This window comes from Pipistrellus hanaki, assembly GCF_964339955.1.
Source record: "Pipistrellus hanaki genome assembly, chromosome: 3".
Classification (NCBI taxonomy): domain Eukaryota; kingdom Metazoa; phylum Chordata; class Mammalia; order Chiroptera; family Vespertilionidae; genus Pipistrellus; species Pipistrellus hanaki.
This window is the reverse complement of record NC_140505.1, coordinates 147683303-147710253: the sequence shown is the minus strand read 5'-3', so window position 1 is coordinate 147710253 and position 26951 is coordinate 147683303. Positions and strand designations below refer to the sequence as shown.

Here is a 26951-nt window from a genome sequence, read left to right as displayed (position 1 = left end):
CTCAACACGTGTATTGCTAAAGATCAAATGAAAGGGGAGGTATGTTTCTTCACGGCCTCCAGAGCGGATGGTGTTCAGAGGCGCCCGTAATTACCTCGCAGGGCTGACAGATAATAAGAGGAAGTTTTATTAAAATTTCATGGTAGGACACATTCTCTTGAAACTTTTATAAGGAGGTAGATATTTCTTCCTACATTAATGCTAGAGAGAGATAATGCACTGATAGGAAACAATAAGTTTTTTAAGGGTTTATATGATTGTATGCTTTCATTTGACTATATTGTATAAAACAAGTGAAATCAAACAACTCTAAAATCCATTTGTTCTATTATCATGTGTGCATTACCAAGGATGAACTGCCCTACTGGAAAACTCACTGCATTTAAATGGGCATCACTCATCCAAAAAGACTCCTCATTTCCTTCCCAGGAGCCACTGTGCCAGGCACCATAATAAACAGCACAAGCGGCAGGGCTGACCAAAGCTTTCAGGCAAGCCTACTTCTTTCTATTAAGGCTTGATAACAAGCATTAAAATGTCTTAAATGGAAAAATCAAAATAACAGGGTATGAATGCAGTTATGTCGGATGACTCAATTGGAATTCTGCGTTTCTAAATGCGGCCTGGCATCAAAAGAAAATTTTAACAAGAGTAACTATAAAAGAAGAGAGAGAAGTATTTGAGTTCCCCCAACAATGCTACTGACAGGAGGAAAAATACAAATCAGGATTTGGCAACAGCCTTTAAATCTTAAAATTAGAAAACAGAACAGGGCTCCCTAAAGGACCTCATCGAGCAGATTAAATTGCCACAGAATTTCATAAAGAGTCCGTGAAATGCGTAAGCAGGCTTCTGTGTGGGTCAAAGAGGACCAGTTAGAACACTGGAGTCATTAAGAAATGAGAGGTAGGGCAATGGGAAATAAAATATAATTACAGGGTAAGGGAAAGGCAGAAGAAAGGAATAGCAGATGTATTGATAAGTATTGTTTTGTTTGTGGATGGATTAATTTTTCTTTAAAGACATGTGGGCAAACATATTTTTTCCATTCAATACTTCATTTGTATATTCTTTTTTAGATAGAAGTCTACAAAACGAGGGGTGAGGTGTTAATAATGTACGTAAAACTGAGCTCCTGCTCTTTTCTGTCCTCCTTTCTAACTGTAATAACTCTTGTACTATTTTTAGCCTCAAGGAAGTGGCTCAGGCTCTGGAAGCATCTGGGCCTGGAGCCTCTGAGATAATTATTTTACATGTATTTCTTCAGAAATCTGGGGTACTCTGTTTATCTTCCTTTTTAAAATATTCACCAACATTAGCTTTTAGCTACACATGTAATTTCAATTTTTTTCTCAGAAACAAATCCATAATACAGAAACTACCGATAGATTAAATGTGTACATTTGTGGCCCAGGCATTGTTTTATATTTTTCCTATATTTAATTTTGAGTCTATAATTCTATATACATTATAAAACATTTATAACTTTTAAGCTTACTTAGTTTACTGAAATTTACGGTGAAAATGAGGAGTTCATCAAAATTTAAAATAAGTAAACTTGTTATTTTATTATAAAGCTATAAAGTTAAATTATTCTGAGCTTCAATTAATCAGTGTATTAATTGAACTTTTGAACTTTTTGGAAAAATTTTAAAACACCATTTTGTTTTATCACATTTCTATAAAACTTAAGACTTTTACACATGTCTAAAATTTAAAAATAATACAAAGAGTTATTACAGTTAGGAAGGAGTACAGAAAAATACCAGGAACCCAGTTTTACCTATATCATTAACACCTAACCCTTAGTTTTGTTTGTTTTTTTCATACTCAGAAAGTTATTTCCTATACAATATCTAAAATCACTCCATCCTTAAAAGTGATCATAGCAACACCATTTAACAGAAAATTATTTTGTGCCAGTAGTATATGTTTGTGACCTATAAACATAGAAACAAAGACATTAAGGTGAGCTCACAGTGTTTGAAAGTCCAGATCTGATTTCAATTGCAGTTTAATTACCACCACACTCCAGCTGTACTTCCCAACATGTAAAATGGCCTTCTTAGGGCACCGATAAATCTCAGTTCAGAAAGACCTGGGAAGTGCCTACAGACTAAATCCAGCACTCAGCTCTTAGTGTCCGGCCTACCTCTCTAATCATTCCTCGCCTACTCCTCTCTCTATACCCAACTTCCTACCTTCAGACTGCGTCCTCTTCTCCTGAACACCATCTCTTCCTCTCTACACAGCACCATCATTCTCAGTTACCTCGACTGAGTCTCAAAAATATCTGCCTCACCGACTCCTCCTCCAAACGACAGTCAGTTGCCAAATGCTGTATGGCCATAGCAGCATCACACTCATTGCCACAGCCCAGGTTTACATCTTACTACCATCACCTACACCACTAGCAGGCTGCGCATTAAATCTCAGGCCTTTATCAGGTCTCACAAGGTCCAGCAAGATCTGGTAGCCAGGGCTCCCCATCTCACTGCCCCGGGTTTCTTGCAGACCATTGAACATGTGGAGCCAAGCACTTGCCTGCCTCGAGCTTTGGCATGTACTTTTTCTGAAATAGTGACATGCCTGGTTCCTCCACTTAACTCAGGTCTAAGCTCAAATCACACTTTCTTGAGAGACCACAGCATGCCCTGTCATGCTCCAAACCCTTATCCTGACTGCTTCTTCCTGGTACTTCCAGCCTCACATCATTATAATTCATTTTTTTATTTATGACCTCTCTTCCCCACAGAAAGTAAGATCTACTAATTGCAGAGAGTAGCTTACCCCCCACCCTTCGACCTCTGCCTGAAACATAGAAATACTGAGTTATTTGTTTTAAAAGAAGGATTTTTTTTTTGTTCTATTTTCCCTCTCTGACGTTAGCATTAACAATGCAGTCAGTGTGGCTCAAAACACATTAAAATAAACCAAGGAGTTGGTAAAATATGTGCTAACTTTAGGGAACAATGCATAGATTGGCTAAATGCCCTATGAATAGTGGCCTTGGTCTCACATATGTTAGTTAACCTTTTAATACTTTGCTTTCTCAGGGAACAGGACTGTTTCAGGGACTTCATGAGGTAATGTATTAAAAGTGCATATAAAGTGGTCAATGCAAGTAAGCATTCAGTAAATATTAGCTGGTATTAAATGGCTTGCTTGCTGCCAGTTTTCAATTGCTGGCTCAGAGCCTTAAATGTCATGGTGAGGGGTTTGCATCTAATATATTTTAATAAATATTTTTGTTAAATTTATTCCTAATAAATTAACATTTCTAATAAATAATGTTTAGTTTAATGCTATTCCCTTCACATGAAATCCCTAGGCCGCATTCCTCTCTTTCAAAAATGCTATTCATCTGGAGTTACAAAAACTAGCTCATTGTTTAGGGAGAAAAAATCATCCAAACCTTGCACTCTGAGCAAAGATAAATTGAAATGTATTTTAATATTTAAAATAATATCAGGAGAAAAATTAACAGAATATCTGTCAGACCTCAAATTAGAAAAGGCCATTTTAAGAATTCATAAAAGAACACTGAGATACCATTTTATTCTTATAGACATAATAACAAAATTTTAAATCATGATACCTATACTGATGAAGCAATATGGTAACATAGCTGGTATAACTGGATACAATTTGGAAGTTTTTTGTTTTTTTTATTACAAGTACTTGAAAAATAGTCTTTGGCCCAGTTATTGCCCTTTTAAATATTTATTTTAAAGAAATAATCTTATAGTTGAAGGTGGAAGCATTCTCCTTATGTTTCTCTTATCTAAATGGAAATGCTGAAATCATCTTTAGCTATCTTCTTCCAATGATTGACTCTACATTCAATCAAAAGCCAAGTGCTATAAAAGCTACTCTTTTTCTTTTATTTTCACTGCCATGAACTCTGGTTTAAATTCCGTTATGTTTTGCCTAGACCACCAAAGAGACTTTCTAACAATAAATTCTAGTCCTTGACAATATATTAGAAGGATTTTCAGAGATACCACTATTATTAGAATTAATATAATTAGAGATATACTAGAAAGGAGACAAAATGATCACTATTTATGGAAGATATAAATGACTACCTGGAGAAAAGAGACCCCCCTAATAAATGATTTAAATCAATAATTGACTTATGAGATCAAAATCAATAGCTTTCCTTCATACAAATAATAACCTATTGAAAAGTTAAAGTAAAAAACAAAAAAACTATTCTCTCAGCAACAGAAAATAGTGGGAAATACTGCAAAAGCACTGCAAACCCACTATTTTACCATCTGAGGCAGCTAATTCAACAAAAAATAAAATTATCTCCTTTCCCCCCTCTTTTGAACCAACCAGGTGAATTGACCCATTCATTCATTCACCAACCTTTATAGTGCATCATGATTCTTCTTTTACATACCTATCTTCTCCTCACTGCCAAACTCACCTGGTCCTCTGTAATTTTAGTTCTATCCTATCTATAGCTTCATCCATTTGGCCATTCAATCCTAACTGAATTCTAGTTTCCCCAGAGATGTAGTCCTTGCCTTGTGTCCATCTCAAAGGATAGCTATATGCTCTGTTACTACCATGGATACCTCGTTGTTATATGCTGAGTTGTATCTCCCCAGAATTCATATATTCTAACCCTCCGTACCTCACAATGTATCCATATTTGGAGATAAAACCTTGGAAAAGGTGAAAAAGTTAAAATGAGGCCATTAGTATAGGCCACAATCCAACATGACTAGTGTCCTGATAAGAGGAAATTCAGACACAAAGAAACAACAGGGGTGAGCAGGCACAAAGGAAAAGCATGCGAGGGCACGGAGAAGGTGATCATCTCCATGCCCAGGAGAAAGACACCAGGAGAAACCAAACCTGCTAACACCTTGATCTTAGACATGAGATTTCAGAACAGGGAGAAAATAAGTTTCTGTTGTTTAAGCCACCTAGTCTGAGGTTTTTATTATGGAAGCCTTAGCAAACTAATATATGCCTATATAATAAGAAGTAGACATTCTATACTTTAGGGTCAGAGGTACAGTTGGGGGTCACTTCTCTACTCTCACACACAAAAATATGTTCTTTGAGGTTCATATCACAAATTTTCCTACCATTTATCTAACACACACACACACACACACACGCACGCACGCACGCACACGCACACCATTGGAACCTCCCCTTCGTTCATTGCAGACTCTGAAATTCAGATCATATGTTCTTTCTCCATCCACATGTCTGCAACATACTGAAAGATTTTGACATTCATATGATTGACCCCTCCAGCACCCTGCCTCTTGGCTCCTTGGACCTAACCCTCCCTACTCACCTGCATAGTCATATTCTGCGCTTATCTCACTCAAAACTCTCTTCACCAGACTCCTTACACTTCCAAGTTGCTTCCTCAACTGCACTCACTGCATTTTTCCTTTAACCTGGTTGGTGCTTTTAATTCAATACGAACTAACTTCTCCTTATTGATTAGCCCTCAACTAACCTTATCTTCTTTCTATCTAATTTAAATCTCTTAAAGTCTTTAAGTTGGATCTATATTTTGGCAATACCATAAACATGTGTATCTAGAAAGTAACCAAATCCCAACCATAGATGAATCCATTCATTTTTCTCATGCCTACATCTGGGTTGTTAAAAGGTTAAAAGGAAAATTATATAACCAGGTCAATGAATAGTGCAAACTCTAGTTAGCAACTCAGTCAACATTTCTTAAATATGTATCTTTCAGCCCATCTCTATCTCTGACTCTATTTCTTCTCCCCAATAATTCACTCTGGGTCTTACTTTACAGATAAAATAAAAGCTACCAGATACAGCCTCCACTCCTTCGACCTCCTTTCCACCCGGTTTGCACATTTAACTACATCGGAATCCACCCACTCTCCTCTCCCTCCTGTTTCTGTATAGGAGGTGCTTCTGTACACTGCAGAGGCAAAACCCTCCAATTGCTCTGAACCCTATCCTTATCACTCGGTTGATACCATCAGTTAATCCTCTCCTTTGATTTTCTATATCTACACACCTCTCTCTTCCTCTCTCACTTCCTCTTCCCCCTCTCTCTCTCTCTCTGATACATGTCATCAATATTATTCATTCCTATTCTCTCTCTCTCTCTCTCTCTCTCTCTCTCTCTCAGTCACTATAAGCAATATATTCTGCTCTCTATATATTCAAGTACATTATCTTCTTTCCAATTCAACAGCCATTATTCATATTGGGCTAATGTTAATGTTTTCTAACTAATGCCCATACACTCCTCCACCTCTGTTCTTTTCACTCCACACTGCTGCAGAATAATCTACCTAAATGGAATACATCATCACACACAACCCCTTCAATTGTTTCTTAATGCTTTGGAGATAAAGAATAAGTTCTTTCAAATGACCTGAAGGCCCTACATTATCGGGCTACCTGTATCCCAAAATATTGTACTTACATTCTCACACCCATTCACTATGCTCAAGTCACACTGGATAAGATACAATATACTGGCACCATACATCAAATTAGAAAATATCCAGAGAGAGAGAGAGAGAGAGAGAGAGAGAGAAGAGAGACCCAACATTAATCTTGTATATATAAAAACACATATTGTTTTTTAGAACAATCTAAAGTGACAATCACAGTTAAATGGTTTTAGTTTCCTGATATATTATCTATAAAAACTGTATTACTTGGGAAATACTTTATCCTCGAAGTATTTAAAATCTGGAAATGGTTTTAACTTGCCCTGAGTGAAAGTATACAACATTCATGACAAAGTAAAGAATTTAGAAAAGACTATTGTTTCTGTTTCTTTTGAGATGAATGCCTTTTCATCCATCAATGCTGTTATCTTTGGCAGTTGCTGGCACACATATCCCTTAGTTGCTATGTTTTATTAAAGGCCGCATCAAAATATAGGAAGAATAAACTTGACATGGTAAAGGAAAGTACAATCAATTGTACTCTTTGCAGAAGATGCACAAGAATAACAATCTAAACTTACTGTTAATATGTACCGAAGAGGTAAGGTACAATCAAAATTTGGGAAAGGGGCCAAAATATGGAACACCTTATTCAACAAACAAGCATTTACCATGTAGTAGATGTCAGGTACAGAGCTATATGACAAATGCACCCTGCCTTGTGTGAAATAGAATAACTCAATTCATCCTACATAAACATGAGTTAGCATTGTTCAAAAGCCTCACTCCTTACTTACCACTCACTTGGGACCAATTTCCACATTGAAATTGGAATCCTAGAAGTTAACCACAACTGATCCTTGCCTTTCTGAGCTGTTATTCTTTAAAAGCACTATACCACATCTATTATGTTCTATTTGAAACACAGTCCAACAAAATAAAACTTCAGGGAAGGCTTCAGACATGATGGTTGACCATGAGTTTCATCAAGCTATTTTTTAATATATTTAATTGATTTCAGAGAGTGAGTGGGAAGGATAGAAACATCAATGATGTTTCTATCAATGAGTCTCATTGATCAGCTGCCTCTCGCACGTCCCACACTGGGGATCCACACTCCCCACACTGGGGATCGAGCCCACAACTCAGGCATGTGCCCTGACAGGGAATTGAACTGTGACCTCCTGGTTCATAGGTCAATACTCAACCACTGAGCCACAACAATTGGGTTCACCAAGGTCTTGATACTACATGAGAATGTGGCTGCCCAATGCTGAAAGTTTGTGCCAGAGGAAGAAGCAGACCCATGAAGTCAGTGAAGCCCACCACACTTCATATCATATAGCTCTTGACCACAGCTTCCCAATTTGAAAGCAACAAGCACACACATCTCTCCTGCTTTCATCCTTACCTCTCTCTGGATTTCTATCCCCCAAATCATCCTTCCAGGATTGAAAATTTTTAAATGTTACAGGTTTTTTTGCTCCCTGTTTCTATGCCCCATTCAATGTGACTTTACCAGCCCTCCATCCTCTGTACTGGCCTTATGATTTGACCTGGTCAAGAAAACATTGCAGAAACAGTAACCTCCAAATTAGTTCTGAGGCTAGGTTTCAAGAGGCTTTGCAAGCTTAGACTTTCTTAGAAATCTGCACCCATCATATGAACAATGCTAGGCTAACCTGTCAGGTTGAAAGAAAACATGGAAAGAGGATCCAATTATCCCAACCACAAAAAATGAGGTCACCATAAACCGACAGGCTGAGCCAACTCATTAGCTAACGATAGACATATAAGCAAGCCCAGCCAAGATTAGACTAACCAGGTGAACTCAGTGCGGATAGCCCTGGGTATCCTCTCAGGTTTTTATTGTCAACCTCCAGCAATTCTCCCTGTTTCTATGCCCCATTCAATGTGACTTCACAGGCCCTCCATCCTCTGTACTGGCCTTGTACAGGTGAACTCAGTGTAAATTTCCAACCCTCCAATTACTGTCTCAAGCTACTAACTTTGGGGGTGTTTTGCTACAAAGAAAAAGCCAACTAACCAACAGAGCTTCCAATCCTCTATCTCAACCACTATCCATATGTACCCTCTATAACATAACCCCTTACAAAATGCTCCCTCCACTTCCCAACTCTAGATGCAATTAGGATTTTCAGTGGGGATAATAGTTCTTTCTCTGAAATCACCCCATTTAGTTGTGTGTGTGTGTGTGTGTGTGTGTGTGTGTTTTATTTTACCACACCAATGTATCCTTGCAATTGATTGGAAGGAATACCACTTAGAAAATACCATTTTTTTCATCCTCATGTAAGAATCCACTCTCCTTTGATATCTATGACATCTATCCCTTCCACACACTGCTATCTCTTCTCTTTAATATCACCTCTCTAGAGGAGTCGTTCCAAGATGGCTGACAGGTAAACACCTAGCCACAGCCGCACACAACAATTTCAATAAAATACAACTAAAATATAAAATGGACATTACCCAGAACTACAGGAAAGTAGACTGACTGGAAATTCTACAATGAGAAGCAAGGAGAAAGCCAGAAGGAAGCACAGAGGAGCTGTAAAAGCCTAAGGTACGGAGACACGCGGCGCGCACGGAGAGGACGGAGCTGGAGAGGAGGGAGGCTGAGTGCCTGGCTGGTGTTCCCTAGCAGGAAGGAGATAAAACTCCGACTGTGCTCGGCCCCAGGTCCGACTGCTCTGAACCCCAGTTCTAGGCCAGACCCGAGGGACCCAGGCTCACACAGAGGGAGCTGGGCTGCGAGGCGGAACCCTGGGGGAGTGGCCAGAGGAGGTCCCGGAGGCGCGCACATTGCTCGCAGAGAAGGGATGGTTGGCTGTGCCGCCGAAGTGCCCTGGCGGGAAGGAGACTGGGGCTCCAGACTGCTCTGAACGCCACCTCCAATCCCACTTCCAACTGAACTGAACCCCAGTTCCGGGCTCATTGTGGGAGAGCCTAGACTGTTTGGCAGCAGGCGAAAATAGAGGGCACCTTTCTCTCAGAGGTGCTTGCAGTGAGTACTGAAGGACCCTGAGATGCAGGAGCTGCATAGGGCGGGGCTGACGGAAGCCAAGGCTGTAGGCTCCACCCTGAAACCCCGCCCCATCCAAGCAGAACACAGAGATTTTTAAGGCTACCAACTCTGGAAAGCTGCGAAAATGCCAAAACGAAATAGATCACAAACGAAAGAAATGGAGGACAAAAAGCCCCTGGATATAGAGTTCAAATCTATGCTTATAAGGTTTTTCAAGAATTTCCTAGAAAAGGTGGATAAGACCTATGAGGATATGAAAAGGGATAAACTAGAATTAATAAGGAATCAACAAGAAATTATAAAGGATCAACAAGAAATAAAGAATACATTGACTGAAATAAAAAATATTATATAGAGTCCTAAAAACAGAATGGAAGATCGCAAGAATCAAGTCAAAGAGTTGGAACATAAAGAGCCAGAAGACACTCCTCTACAGAAGCTAGAAGGCAAGAGAATCCAGAAAATTGAAGATAATGTAAGAAACCTCTGGGACAACTTCAATCGAACCAACATCAGAAGTATGGGGGTCCCAGAAGATGAGAGAGAGCAAGATATTGAAAACATACTGAAAGAAATAGTGAGAGAAAACTTCCCCCACCTGGTGAAAGAATTAGAATTACAAGTCCAGGAAGCGCACAGAACTCCAAACAAAAGGAATCCAAAGAGGACCACACCAAGACAAATCATAATTAAAATTCTAAGAGCAAAAGACAAAGAGAGAATATTAAAAGAAGCAAGAGCAAGGAAGGTATAAAGGAGCACCTATACGATTGTCAGCTGATTTCTCAACAGAAACCATGCAGGCCAGACGGGAATGGCAAGAAATATTCAAGGTGATGAATAGTAAGAACCTACAGCCAAAGATAATCTATCCAGCAAAGCTATCACTCAGAATCGAAGGTCAGATAAAGAGCTCCACTAATAAAAAAAAGCTAAAGGAGTTCATCAACACAAAACCAGAATTATATGAATTGCCGAAGGGGGTTGTTTCAGAAGAGAAAGTAAATAGAGATAAAAATTATGAACAACAAATACGTAACTATCAGATTTTGAATCTGATAGTTACGTATCAAGTGAATCTAAAAACCAAGGTAATTAAAAAAAAATCTGATGAACAATATTAACTGTTGAATATAATAGAATCAGAGGTATGGAAGGGGAGTGAACTGATGATTCTTGGGGAAAAGGGGAGAGGGGGATGTGGGAAGAGACTGAACATAAACTGTGCACCTATGGATGAGGACAGTGGGGGGTGGGGAAAGGGCAGAGGGTGGGGTGGGAACCTGGTGGAGGAGAGCAATGGGGGGGGGGAGGGAAAGGAACATTTGTAATAATATGAACAATAAAAATTTATTTAAAAAATAAATAAATGAAAATTAAAAAAATAAAATAAAAAAATAAAAAATAAAAAATATCACACTTCTACACCAGAATCACTGGGACTTTGGAACCTAAAGAATAATCTTCTTCTTCAATTTGTCTTGGGAACCTTTGAATGCCCTTTGGAAAATATATTCAACACCTGGAATCTAAATTTGCTTGCCTTCTCCTATATAGTGAATTTTATTTCCTCACCACTTAAGCATCCCATTTACATAGCTATGGCTTTGAACTTGTCAACACCCAAAGTTACTCCACTCTGAAATATTTCAAATCTTAAACCATGAGACTATTTTCACTAATAAATAGGAAATAACAAAAAGGAATAGCCACAAATATTTTTCTGTGATATCCCTCAAAGAATTATCTCCAAAAAATATACATGTCAGAATCAGACACACATGACTGAGCTTTAAAAATCATTCAAGGACTGATAATTCTTATGATATATAAAAGTCATCTGAAAGCATAAATGAGAGAAAATAACCCAAATAAATTATTTTCTAATGATGGTAGATTTGTTTTTCCAGATAATATATCATATTAGAAAGCTATAATAATTAAAATACTGTATAATCAGTAACATGAGAGATAAATATTGATAGAAAGTAATATAAATCATGGGAATAAACTCAAATGAATGGTAACATATAAATATTTAACCTAAGGTTAATTGTGATGTTAATTAGTAAACAAAATAATTAGCCAACAAATGATACTAGAATTATTTGCTAACTGGTTTGAAAAAAGTTAACTAGAATTATTATATCATCTCTACAAAAATAAATCCCAGAATGTTTATGCATAAAATGAAAAATGAGAGGCCATTCAGTGGTTAGAAGATAAATAATTTTATAAATAAAAAAGTAAAAGTCCTCTTTTTTTTTTTTAGCATAACTAAAAGGTACAGTCACATCAAATTTTAAATATTTATGTTGAAAAATACTAACTGAGCCCTAACTGGTTTGGCTCAGTGGATAGAGAATCGGTCTGCAGACCAAAGGGTACCAGGTCTCATTCTGGTCAAAGGCATGTACCTTGGTTGCAGGCACATCCCCAGTAGGGGGTGTGCAGGAGGCAGTTGATTGATGTTTCTCTCATCGATATTTCTAACTCTCTATCTCTCTCCCTCTCTCTCTGAAAAAAAATCAATAAAATATATTTTAAAAAATACTAACTGAAATAAACAACATTATGAAATATATTTGCAACATATACCAGATAAGTTTTATTATAAATTAAGTTCTGTCAAGTAAAAAAGCAAAAATACAAAGTAAATGAAAATTTAATTTAAAAAAAAATACAAATTGACAACAAATATATGAAAGAATTTAACAATCCAGACTTTCACCTCTACTCTGATCTTGGTCCTAGATACCAGTCTGTTATATACAACTGCTTGCTCTACATTTCATTTAAATGGCTAATATAACCTCTTAAATATCTTAGCCTCTCTCCCAAATCTGGCTCAATTAGTAACCTTCCCCATCTTAGTCATCTTAGTTAATAGCAATTCCATCCTTCTGCTCCCTCAAGCCAAAAGCCTTGAAGCCATCTCAACTCCTCTTTTTACTCATACCCATAATTAAGCCTTCAGAAAATCCTGTTGGCACCACCTTCGAATTGTATCCAGAATCTAACTTCTCATCACATTCACTTAATGAAGCCACCATCGTCTCTTCTCTGCATAAGTATATTACTTAAAATATGTAGCTTGCATTTTGCTGCCCTTAAGATAAAATAAAACTCCTTATTCTGCCCCCTTCTTACCTCTCCAGCTGCATTTCACATCATGCCCTTGACCCTCACATCAGCCACACCAGCTTCTCTTCACAAACACTCTACCTCCCTATGAAGAGCTTTTGCATATTAAATTCTTTCAGCTTGAACAGGTCTTCCTTCTTCTTTACATTAGTACAGTGGTCAGCAAACTCATTAGTCAACAGGGCAACAAACCACAGCTCTGAACCACATGTGGCTCGGGAGCCGCAGTTTGCCAACCACTGCACTAGTGTAATGCTATTTGTTCATTAGATCCCAACTTGAACACTATGTCCTGAAGGATGCCTTCCCTGATCACCCATCAAGGTGAATCTCACTTGTTACAGGTGCTTATAAACATCTTACTGCTGCAACATTGCATTGCATACCTGATCATGGTATGATTAATGTCTGTCTCTCCACCTGATGGTTGGGACTCTGAGGGCAGAAAGGAATCTTATTTTGTTCACTGCGTTTAGCAAAGTCTAATTTATAATAGGCACTTAATAACTTTTCTCAAAAGAATGAGAAAATAGACACAATTTCACCTTATTTCACTTAATTTCTCTATGCATAGAACTCATCCCAATACTACTATTTCTAGAGCTTCCCAGCTCCTAAATTCATTCCTGGGCATGTGGGAAACTCAGCCAAGACACTTAATCTAATTCCTATATTCCATTTCACATTCTCACAATTGTCTCCTACAGTTCTAAGTCCTTCAGCATTTAGGAAACTTGGTCTGAAGGGACAGGAACAGATTAAATAAATCAGTGAACAACTACAATGCTCACCTTATTCTATACTAGCCCACCCCCTCCCTTCTTCTCAATCACCAAACAAAAGTGACCTTCTGAGATCCAGGGCATAAGGATTGCTGGAGTTTGACAACAGGCAAAACATAAATAAGAAATTCTTAATACTGCTTGCAGTGAGATGACCTAATTTGTGGTCAGAAAAGCTCAATTTTTTGTGCCTTAAAATGATGACAAAATAATTGCAAGAAAATGTGTTACCTGCTACATTTTCTCCTCTTCCTCTAAGCATAATAAAGAATTGGCTTCCCAAATCTAACATTAATGACTGGGGCAGGAGGGCAACGGGATTCATGCTTCATATTTTCTTAAAAATACTACTATTCAATAAATTATCAGGACCTGAAAATGGTCAAAACGACTTGAATAAGTTTAAAAAAAAAAACTGAGAGGCTACTCAGGGCTATCTGCACACACTGGATTTTAGCACCACAAGGCACATTTGTGCAGGCTCACTAAGCCCTCCTAGATCGTCATCTTTCAAATGACCCCAGGATGCAAGTGGCATGGTGCACCATTCTAAGGGCAGAATTTTCACAAAGGAGAAAAGGGAATTTAAGTTTGTAGAAAATGCATTGTCCTAAAGTTTTCTAGAACTTGATTGCTTTTATTAATCATCTTATTCTTACAAGATCTACAATAAAAAAACAAACTTCAAAGTATGTGGGACACCAATAATTACAAGTTGGCTGCACACAGTTTAATTCAACATTGAGACAGCACAATTTATCTCAGTAGAGCCACCTGGCATAAACTAAAACTATATATCTTATGAAACAGTAGCAAGCATGGGAAATCAGACTGATGTGAATTATTCCACCAAGAGTATTTAGAAATGCACTTCATCAAATGAAAATGCAAGGGAAACTTTTAAAAAATGATTTGAAAACCAGAAAGGAAGAATTCTCGATGGTCATTGACTTTCAAGGATTGCAGTTAATAATCTAGGTAAGTCTGGACCTTTTTAGTGAGTACTTTTAAGTCCTAATGCAGTGTATTTTCCTGTTCTTTCTTTACCAAAATCAAATGGAAATACCACCAGAAATCATGAGCTTTTAAATTTTCTTTTCCTGAACTACCAGGATCAACAGTTCCTACTCCCAACCTGAGGAATACAAAAAGTAATGAAAAGTTGTGCTCTCTCTAATAGACAAAGGCATGCTATTTTAGTTATAAATACTGGGTAATTTGATTTTTATCTTCTTTCTTACATTGAAATAAGTGTTATAAAATTGTATTTCCTACATATTTACATGTCCCTTGGAACATATTATTGCTGTGTCTGGAACATCATAAATTTTTTTACTTCCTCATTTGAACTAATTTTCTATTTCCACTGATGAAAGGTTGCACATCACACAAGCAGTATCTGAGACACACTGTGTGCCCAAATTGTGGCACTACCACTAATAGCTGGTCAACTCAGGAAAGTGAAGTAACCTCCCTAAGCTTCCCTTTCCTCATCTGTAAATTGGAAGCCATGAAAATAAGCAAGAAAAATGGTTTATGTTAAAGTCTTACTCTGAAAATACTTAATAAATGTCAGCTTAAAACATAACCCTGAACCATGCATGCTAAGACCTTACTGCATACTTGAAACTCAAGAGAGAAAACTAAAGCTCTATTGAGAACCTGAGCAACTAGGAAAACACACCCAGTAGCTAAATCTTTGCTAAGTAAAATGTGTTCCTGTCAATTCCTCTCTGTTGCCAGAATCCACATGGCCTCAGAGTTGTTTTCTGAAAATATACAAACATATTCTCGATCAAAAGTTAATAAAGGAATATTTTCTATAAATTTGACTTGGGATCCTTTTTCATTTTTTGCCCAAATGATTTTCCTCTGGCTTGTTTTGGCACCGTGTGTGTTTTTCATGGGTGTCTTGCTGATAGTATTACAATTAATTTTCTAAAGTACAAATTTTCTAGATGTAATTTACTTTCAGGATATTTCTCCTTACATGATATTCTTCTACTTTTCCCTTTTTTGATTTAAATATTAGGAGGCTTTTGAGCTCCTATATCAGTAGTTTGGGCATCATCCAGGAGCTGGGTGCACACTCTCAGGCTCCAACCCAGAGTCACTGAATCATAATTTTCATGTTAGCAAGACCCCCCAGATGACTCACCTTCCCATTGAAATTTGAGACTCGCTGAGATAAGTGATGTGTGCCTATGTAGATGCCTCATAGCTTGTTGGACAAAAATTCAGATCTCAGCAAAATTACCTAAGTATGTGTCCTGGGTCATTGGAGTCATCTGACAACAGTTAAAATCATAGATAGCATCCCTGTATGTAATCAGGTATATACACAGAGAACAACTGTTTGTGGGGCTTTTGTTTTATTTATTTATTTATTTATTTATTTATTTATTTATTTATTTATTAAATATATTTTTATTGATTTTGTACAGAGAGGAAGGGAGAGAGATAACGAGTTAGAAACATCAACGAGAGAGAAAGTCATCGATCAGCTGCCTCTTGCACACCCCCTACTGGAGATGTGCCCGCAACCAAGGTACATGCCCATGACCAGAACCGAACCCGGGACCCTTCAGTCCCCAAGCCGACGCTCTATCCATTGAGCCAAACCGGTTTCGGCGGGGCTTTTGTTTTAGAGTGAGAATTTTTATTAAAATTTAGTTAAGCCAAACAGAGAGAAGCAAAAATCTCAACAGACTGAGAAAAATGCTTCTAATGGCAGTTTGCAGCTTCTCTTATGCATTTGGAATTAAATAAGGAACATTATATGAAGATGGAGGAAAGCAAGGCAGGATGGATTACAGAATAATTAACAAGATTATTCGCTCTCTTGAGGATGGCTTATTTCAAAGATGTATTAACTTAGATGTGTAAAAAAAAAAAAAAAATGGACAGGGCTTGCTTAAGGCAAAGATAAACCTTTTACTAAAGAAATTATATTGCCGGGACCGGTTTGGCTCAGTGGATAGAGCGTTGGCCTGCGGACTGAAAGGTCCCGGGTTCGATTCCCGTCAAGGGCATGTACCTTGTTTGCGGGCACATCCCCAGTAGGGGGTGTGCAAGAGGCAGCTGGTCGATGTTTCTCTCCCATCGACGTTTCTAACTTTCTGTCCCTCTCAATTCCTCTCTGTGTAAAATCAATAAAATATATTAAAAAAAAAAATTATAGCCCAGCCAGTGTGGCTCAGTGATTGAGCATCAATCTATGAACCAGGAGGTCACAGTTCGATTCCCAGTAGTTAGAGAACATGCTAAGGTTGTAGGTTCAATCCTCAGTGTAGGGCATGCAGGAAGCAGCGGGTCGATGAGTTTCTCTCATCATTGATTTTCCTTGCTCTCTCTCTCCCTTTCCCTTCCTCTCCAAAATCAATCAGTGTGTGTGTGTGTGTGTGTGTGTGTGTGTGTGTGTGTGTGTATTTTTTTAATTTTTAAGAAATTACTATAAGCCTGGGGTATGACTACCCACCATGACCTACCCACTTAAAAATTTATGATCAGGTCACCTGTGAGGTTTCTTTCTTTAGAACTCCTTTTTCAACACAGCATATAGGATGGTGCTACTATACTGTATAATAAAAACCTAATATGAAAATCAACCGAATGATGGAACCTGTCACTGTGACACTGTGACACGCACTGACCACCCAGGGGCAGACGCTCAATGCAGGAGCTGGCCCCTGGTGGTCAGTGTGCTCCCACAGGGGGAGTGCCGCTCAGCCAGAAACCAGGCTCCAGGCTCTTACCTCCACAGCAGCACTAAGGACCCTCGTGGGGGTAGGCCTAAGCTGGCAGGCAGACATCCCCCTAGGGGTCCTGAACTGCAAGAGGGCACAAGCCCAGCTGAAAGACCCACCCAGTGCACAAATGTCATGCACAGGGCCTCTAATATTTTTATAATGCTTTTGAAAGTTACTCAACATTCTTTTATGTATAGTCTTACCATAGAACCCCACACCAGCCAAGCAGACTAAGTAGTAAGGACAATGTGAATTCTGTCTTTCTTTTTCTATCTCTTTCTCTTCCTCTCTCCCTTCTTTATTGCCTTCTTGCTTCCCTCCCTCCCATTATCTTTCTTTGCCTATTAAGCATCTCAACTTCCTCTTTATTTTGGAAATATGATCCATTGTGGGCCTAACCCAGCAGGCAGACATTCCCCAAAGGGTCCCAGACTGTGAGAGGGAGCAGGCTAGGCTGAGAGACAACCCCAAGTGCATGAATTTCAGGCACGGGGCGTCTAGTACAATTAAAATGGAGCTGAAAATTCCTATTGCCCAGTGATATAATAGCAGTCATAACCAAGATATTACCACTTTCCATTGTATTGCAACTGCCTACCGTATTCAGTATAATACAGTAACATGTTGCACAGCTTTGTAAACTAGGAGAGCTGTAAGGGAACAGAATTTGTCACCCAAAAATATGTGAGACATCTCTTTAAAAGCTTAAAGTTCCTGATAGAGCTTCATTCTTACTACCACCAACTCCAGGGACAATTTTTTAAAGCAATTTCATATGTAATTTTTATAGTTAAATAATTCTCAATTTGGGGACCACTTCTGCATAAAAAGAAATGTACCTGAATTGTACTCTATTACAACCATCACTAAACTAAAAAAAAAAAAAAAAAAAAAAAAAAAAAGAATCCCTTTCTGATCCTTCCTCATATCCTTCCTTCCTACATCATTGTGTTTTCTTCATTTAATGTTCAATCTATGCTAATTTTGTATAATCTGTAAAATATATACCAAGGAGCCAGGCCACACACAGTATTGAAGGCATTCAGGGGGAAGCTCAGTGTGGCTGAGTTGCTGTTTTGTCCTTTTTGTCAGAGATGGTAGGCATTGCGGCTTTATTCTCTCTCCAATGGGCACTGTGACGCTCATTTACCTTTATTATGCAGTTGGTATTCCAGAGTTACTTCCTTCCCATAATTGCCAAAATCAACTTGTAAGATGCTTTAAATGGCATGTATCTTATATTTCCCTGTTCTGGTTTCAAAAGCGATTTTGCATGATATCCACTGAGAAGAAAATAAGCTCATTTTTAAAACAATTACCTAACCATGCTGAAGATAAGAAATTGCATTTTCTGCTTAAGAAGAGTGTTTTTCATCTCTCTTAAAATGAGTCTCAGATGAATGATATCTAGTTGATTGCTCTCTTGCTTTGCCATAAATCTCAAATTCTGTCACTTGTTTCAAAGCCTTACACTACTATGGAGGACTAGCCTTCTGATCACTTACAGCGTCTCCTAGAACCATGCTAGACAGTTTCATTTGATGATTATCAGAGACAGATTTGCATAAAGCTGTCTTGTGAAAAGTTCTAAGCCACTTAAGCAATGTCATTTAATGGGCACAGAAACTCTTTTGAGAAAATGTAATGGGGCATGAAAAATAATAAAATACATTAATTCAATGATCATACTTCATAATAAAGAAAAATTACAATTCAGAGTGAAAAACTGGAGGCTGTGGGCTCTATTATTTTAGAGTAGAGCATGATTAGATAGGCACAGCCTATTTAATGCCTCAGAATCAGAAGGCAGTTCCCAGTGTTATGTCTTCTGGAAAACCACTTTTGTCTCAGAAAGGTACATATATTCAATATATGTTTAGGCTATCTATGGAATTTACCAAAGATGTAAAACAGCAATTGAGTATAGTGATCATTTCATATGAGCTCACTAGACAGCACTGTTTGTGATAACACAAGAAAATTCATGCTTCCATAAATGGTCTCTCATTAGAGGATCTCCCATGAATTGATATCTCTATGCCCTTTTTTTTATTTTTTTAATATTTTTATTGATTTCAGAGAGGAAGGGAGAGAGAGAGAAAGAAATATGAAAATCATCCATTGACTACCTCCTGCAAGCCCCTCAAATGGATATTGAGCACACAACCCAGGTATGTGCCCTGACCAGAATCAAACTGTGACCTCCTGGTTCATACATAGATGCTCAACCACTGAGCCACACCGGTTGAGCTCACTATGCCCCTTTTAAAGACCTAGTGAAACAAAGAGAAAAGTGGTGTTTCTGGGTTTCCCCAGCACTACTCCCCATAGGGAATAATACCCAGGACCAGCTTCTTGTGGAGTAATTTGGAAAGCACTGACTTGGTAATTCTGCTATTAGCAATTTACTCTATGGATAAAGGCACATAAAAGTGCACCAAGATTATGCATTAATGACTATCCTGAAATATTGTTTTTCATAAGAAAAAATAACAGCAAATTGGAAACAACCAAAATATTATTTGAGAGGGGAGAGATAGCAATATAATAAACTAGTCACTCGAATAATTTGCAGTTATTTTTAACAGTTAGTCGATACAGAAACACCTCACAGATAAAAGTCTAGGAAAATGTATGATATCATGTATGCATATATAAAAAGTCTACACATGCATATGTGAGTGAATACATTAAAAATCATCTGGAGTGGAAGGAAAGAAGTTGAGGGGGAGAAAAAGGGAGGTTCCTATATTTTCTTCTATGTCTTTTTGGATAGCTTGGATATTTACTGTATGCATGCATTGTGTTTAGTGAAAAGGTTAAAAATGCTGTACGAGGATTAGAAAGAAAAATGACATCAAGCAACTATACCACTCGGGACTGTGGAGTACAGGACACAATGACTAAATCATCATTCTTTAGTTCTACCCTGCCTTTTCCTGGCATCCCAGCTCTGCTACTAGCCGAGTATTAACAGATTTACATTTTTTTGAATGATCATTAAAATGTATCATGTGGTGTCTCATATAGTTATTAATCTGAAGGCTATACTGTTCATTATTCTTGCTTAATAAATTGCCTGTTCAGTATTTTCCCACTGATTTGACATTTACCAGTTTTTATGGTGTGTAAAAGATAGCAGTATACCAAATGTTTTCTTGAAGAATTTACTTTGAAACATATATCATGAAATTAATGACAGTGTTTAAGAAACCTAGAGAATTACCCTGATGAAATCTTTTCTAAAACTTCACTATTTGTCTTTAGTGCAAATATTCCCTATCATAAGCTCAATTATCTTAGCTGTGTTATGCACAAGAAGACTATTTTCTTGGCCATTTTTTTTTCACACTGACTTACAATAAAAAAAAAAAAAGTATCTTAATTCTATTATTTACACAATATTATTTTAAATACTAAGTTAGGGTTACTTTGGTAAAAAAAGATTGAATCTAGACCAAGACATACATGTGATTTACAATTACATCATTAGCTCTTGGCTCATTTCATTTTTTGCTATCAGAATATTTTCTAAAAATATTGCATCTAATATGTAAAACCACACATCTTCCTTCTGATAGCTATTTCTATCTTTTTCATTATTGTATAGATCCCCTCAGAATGCACAGGCATTCTGATCAGGTAGCCAGTCTCTGTAATGCCAGCTCATCTATAATTGTGTTCATGCATGAGAACCACCAGCATAAACTGCATATTTTTTATGCTCCCAGCATCACCACAGAGACAGCTAAGTTTATTGGTTATGTTACTCCAAAATTATTTTCTTTTTAAATGTACCCTATGTAAATTATGTAAATTGGTTTTCCTTATTTTAAGAACAAAGAGATTGCTGGTGAATTATATCCCACTGATTTTTGTTCCCATTCCTATATCCACATGTTCAAAAGTCTCTGTATCAGCTTAATTACATTGTTATACCTTTAAAAAAAATATTTCTAAATTACTTGAGTAGCAGTCATTTAATTCCTGTCCTTACTGTGCTTGTATTTTAAGTGACAAAGCTAGAAGCATCCACATTATTTTCATAATCCTATATAATAAAAGCCTAATATGCAAATCAACCAAACAATGGAATGACCAGTCACTATGATGCACACCGACCACCAGGAGGCAAATGCTCAACACTAGAGCTGCCCCTAGCTCACAGGCCCTAGGCCAGCCAAGGTGGGTGCCAGCAGGGACCCCCCAATTACCCCACTGGTTGCCCCACAGATTGGCCCTAATAACCAGCCAGCCTAGAGACCCTACTTGTGCACAAATTTTGTGCACTGGGCCTCTAGTGTGAAAATCAAAGAGTTAAACTTCCCCAAATACCATATTCTACCAAAATAAAGAGTAATGCTCTTTGGAAAATGTAAATATGAAAAATCTCATTTTCTATTAGTTATAATTAATGAAAGTGACCCATAAATATATGAAAAAATTGGTCATCTTCACTAGTCATTAAGAAAATGTAAATATAAACTATAATACAATATACTAATATCACTTATTTTAATGCCTAAAATTAAAAAGATCAAAATTACTAAGTGTGTGTGAGAGTGTGGAACAACTGGAATGTTCATAGTTTGTGGGAGGGTAAACTGATATAACCACTTTAGAAAACTGTGGCAAAACAATTTTGCCAAAGGGAAAAACAGATTTGCCATAGAATAAAACAGTTTTATCCTATGACCAAGCAATACTAAGTTATATACCATCAGGCATGCTTAATACCATAAACCATGAAAAGAATATTTACAGAACTATATATAGCCCCAAACTCGAAAGTGCCCAACTGCCCTTCTACAATAAGTATGAATGCTTGACATCAACATGCAAGGGTGGATCTCACGAACATGATTTTTGAATGAAAGAAGCCAGACACAAAAAGAATGGTAATGCATGATAAATTGGTTCTTAGGGTCAACCTTGGTCACGAACTACCCAAAATATTGAGAAAGGCAATGGCCTTGAGGAGAGTGGTACCATATATCAGAACACAATTTGGAAGAGGTGGGGGACATTTATCTTGCATTGGCTGCTAATTGTTTGATCTTAGAAATGTCATTTAACCTGGACACATTTATCCCATGTCATAGGGATAATGAAACCTTCCTCCCCAAAGCAAATGGCTGTTTTCAAGATCTCTGAGGTATTATGTAGCTTTAAGATCTATGACCCAATGAGACAGCTTCACTACTTCGCATTTTCATTGATAAAAACATGAATGCTTCTTTTAATAAAAACAACAATAGGTAACATTTTTCTAAGCACTTTGCATGTGTTGCCCACTCAGTCCTCACACCAACCCTGTAAAATAGATGTAATTGATCTTTCCGTTGTACAGATGAGAAATCTGAGGCTAATTTACCAAAGTTACATGGCTAACAAGTGGTAAAGGTAGAATTCAAACCAAGAAAAATCTAATTCTATAACCCACTTACTAAGTAATCAATATGCAAAGAAATTATAGTTACTCCATTTTATCTAAGCTGACAGAGCCTTTAAAATTAAATTTAATACAATCTCATGTCTAATCAGAACATAGAATATAAAATGAGATCTACATTATGTCTTAAAATTCTTATTTTGTTTGATCAAGAGACGGATGGTTTTAATTTGTTCATATAAATCTGGCCTTTGAGAATATAGCAATTAAAATAACTGCTGCTGCCAGGCAGGCACCAGCCAATTTGGATAGTCATCTTCACATTTCCTATGCTTGATGCCTCTCTAGAAATAGAAGTAAAATTTGCCTTCCTTGTTGTTGTTTTTAAAAATATATATATATACTACAATTATAGTCTCTTCTATAAAAGACATAGCATTAGTTCATATTTGCTTCAAATTCCCTATTTGCATAAGTCACCTTTTATATGTAATAGAGTTCTGTGTTCAAACTGGAATCTACAATCCACTGAAAGGAAAATGGATGAATGCACCAAATACTTTTTTTCTAATATTAGTGATTTTTCCATAACTTTCCATTTCCTAAAACTTCAGTCAACTATTTTTTTTTGGCAATTCTTTGTTGTTTTTTAACCTGGGCTGAGATTTTATGTACTATAACTAGTTTGACCTCCTCGTATTGCAGAGTTAACTTCAGCCATATATTTACACTTCACGTTTTCTAGAGCTATCTTTAATTTGTGTCAGTCAGTCTTGCTTCGGTTAGTTGAGAGGCTATGACTGGGATAAAAGGATGTGGTGATGTTGGCTGATAGGGGGGAAAGATTGAGAGACAAGAGCAAACCCTGCTTACTCTGCAATTCAGCCTAGGCTTAGCAAGGACTCAAATGGCTTTGTACGGTAAACTTGGTTACTAATTGATAAAAGTAGATCACTTACTTTAATTGTATCAAGATGGTTTTAAAGAAGGAAGCAGGCTTTCAAAGCACAGCACGTTCCAATGGAACTTCTCTGGGACTTCTAACAAACTGTGTGGTATTCTTGGACTAGTCACGTAACTCCTTTCATTAGAAGGCAAAGGCTATGCTTCCCTTAGAGAGTTGTTGCAAAGATCAAATGAGGAATAAAGTATGTGCCTATTCACCTAGGGAAATGATATGACTTCAGGATAGCTTGGAATTTGGCACTGGCATTCTGCCTTTGGATTGTATCCCGTCTCTGTTTAACTCCATCACATTAGCTCCGTGGCAGGGGCAGGAAAGGATAAGCCCCTCCTCCCAACACTTTGCTCATGTAGATTCAAATAAAGAAAAGCGACAGCTTGGTTCTCTCTGACTTCTTTCCCAGGAGAACAACCATCTTACTATTCATCAGGATCTATATTTGGATAAAGGGCTGGAGCTGAAGTTACAGAGGGAAAATACAAAACAGACTGCAAAATAGGGCTGCTCAGAGTTGCACAAACAACTCGGATGAAGCAAGCCTGCAAACGTTAAATAAAAAACACCAAAAATTGACTGGCCACATACATTTGCTTTGTTCGTTTCAACCCCGACAGAGTAATGTTCAGCAGTGAGGGTATGTGTTTCATTTTCCAAGGCCTTTAGAAACAGGGAGTGATTAATATGTTTAAACAGGTCTCACCAAAGAGGGTATTTTGTTCATTTGATGTCACTAAAAAGGCTATTGAGCAAGGGAGTTTCAATGATAGGGTGAGTGCAAGGGCTTCTGCTCTAGTTTTAAGAAGTAAAACTTATAGAACTTAACTTCTATTCAGTTGAAATTGGGTTCTCCTAAATCATAACAATGATAAAACTGGAAAAATTAACAGGAAAATAAGACTGTTTCCTTCTCATATGTAACAAATAGTGAGATACGTACACATATACTATTGGCCTCTTTCACTTTTGGAATATATGAAAAGCTGAACAAGGTAAACAAGTCAGTTAATGATTACTTCATTTATTCGAAGTGTCATTTATCTTTTAAAAGATACATTTTTGCAAAACTTTTAAGAAGCACACTTCTCAGAGTATTTTTAGTGACCAAGTTAAAATTGTGCATGTGGAAACTTTTCTTTATTTGAATCTACATGAGCAAAGTCTTGGGAGGAGGGGCTTATCCTTTCCTGCCCCTGCCACGGAGCTAATGTGGTGGAGTTAAACAGAGACAGGATACAATCCAAAGGCAGAATTTCCCCCAAATCTCTAAGAATATTTACTATATAAACTAAATGCTATTTTGCTTAGGAAAAAGCTCTATGAAAATATCTTGCTAGCTCTTGTAAAATGCTGAATTCAGAACTGGAAGTTCAAATTCTCGAAATACAAATAGACATAGGCACAAATCCTCATTATTCCATGTGTACTAATGTCACTGAATATGACCAGAAAGACAAAGTCGCATTGTCCTTACTATTTTAAATCACATAAAATGAAAGACTCAAATGAGTTACATTGGCATTTCTTCAGTGATGATGTGGTCTCCTCACTGATTACTTACATGCAGTTTTCACTATTTTATATACGAGGCAAACACAGGCGATTTTCAATTATTAACGCTAAAGTCTGCCAGAATCACTTTGCATTAATGAATCTCAAAATATTTTACCATTTCAGTGAGTCTAACTGCATGTTGTTGGGATGATGTCAAGTATAGTCTGATTTAGTAGGCAGCTTACTGTTGGTAACAGAGACAAATGGTAAAATCAGAATTGAAATGCAGTACTTCTGACTAATGCATCTATCACTATGATCCATTATTTCAATCAGCCGGTCTCTAATAAAATCGATATCACTTAAGGTCTCTATATCATATTCAAAGGGAACAATTTAGAAGTATTGGAGGAAAAAAAGAATAAAAGAAGTTAAAGCAAAAGGTATGACTCCTGCTACTGTCATGAATGTTATGAACAGAAAATCCTATAGAGGGCTCTTCCTCCTCCCACCTCCAACTCTCTACAAAGAAAATTGCAGAATATTGCCACAAGTTTTAGTTATTAAGACATGTGCAAGAAAAAAAACGACCCCTCGCCAAGGAAATTAGCTAGTGATATATATAAGAACAATGGCATTGAATCCTTCCTGGTGCAGCCCAATCTACTTGACTAGGCTGATACACTTGCATGAAATGGATTGGCTTCAATGTAAAGGCTAACCAAATTAAATAGAAATGAGCTCCTGAGAAAATTAAATCAATGAACTACAAAAAAAACTTACTGATTTTCCACTAACAGTTGTAGATGTCACCAGCATTAGCACATTGCATACTATGTAGGCATGACCAAGTTATGGCAATGGCAATGGCAATGGCAATGGTAATGACAGTGGGGCAGAGTAAACCTAATAACCTTACCAAACATTCATTCCTTCTCTCTTTCCCTCCTAACCCCCATTAATCTCTCTCTCTCTCTCTCTCTCTCTCTCTCTCTCTCTCTCTCTCTCTCTCTGTGTGTGTGTGTATGTGTGTGTGTGTGTGTATGATTATACCTCACATTACCCTATGTATTCTACAAACACACTTTATAACAACTTACTTTTTACAAATGTTACTATTCCTTTGAATAATAACTGCTAGATTTTCAATGTGCCTTTAAACAAGAATTTAAGGACAATCTTTTAAAGTACAAATAACACAGATGCAATGCTTTCGATTTTTGAATCAGTGATACAGACCCAATTTCAGGATAGCTATGAATTCAAAAAGCATTTCCTGACATCAGAAGTGAACTACGTGGCTACTAAACAGCAGGACAGTTTTCTTACCCAGGGGTGTGAGCCTATTTTTATGAATGAAAGTCCATGGCCTTGTCCATGCTGGATGATCCTATAATAATGTGGCCTTCTGTAGTTTGGACCAATGAAACTGGTGTGTCACCTGCTGTTGAGTGCCACTTGCATGATGGACTTTCTTGGTTATCATGCCTAGAAGTAGACCATTCTTGACCTACTTGGAAAGTATTTATATCAAGTAGTGTGATGAAAGAGATACCTTCCAATCAGTTTCTTACACCTTTTTGTTACTGTCATTATGCAGAAGAGATTCCTCCAAGAAAACATTTTTCTGATAAAATAAAAAAGAACCTTTTAAATGGAAAAAAAAAATCTGATCAAGCAAAAAAGAGAAGGTATGCTTCCAATTTTCCATCATTTCTAGAAGTTTTTTAGCTTGGCCAGATTAAACCAATGATGAGGGAATATTTGTAAATCAATGCTTTATTTTTTGCCAGAGAAAGTATTCATCGTAAAAGTTATGCTCACATTTGCATTCCTTGCAGCACTTGCCATCCACGTACGCAAGAGCCGACTTGAGTGGGCAGTCAGGATCCGGGCAGGTCAGAGTTTCACACTGGGTGGTTCCATTCTGAGAAGAAAAGAATATTTAGGGAATTTCCAATTGC

At 37.3% G+C, this 26951-nt stretch overlaps 1 protein-coding gene across 2 annotated transcripts in view; it reads right to left on the bottom strand.

Moving 5' to 3' along the window:
• NELL2 (neural EGFL like 2) overlaps nucleotides 1–26951 on the bottom strand; it is a 312605-nt gene that overhangs the window by 195519 nt on the left and 90135 nt on the right. For both annotated transcript variants that reach the window (XM_084876648.1, XM_084876647.1), the window contains exon 10: nucleotides 26812–26914. In XM_084876648.1, coding sequence (XP_084732774.1) covers nucleotides 26812–26914 — 103 coding nt within the window. The remainder of the gene's footprint in view (nucleotides 1–26811; nucleotides 26915–26951) is intronic.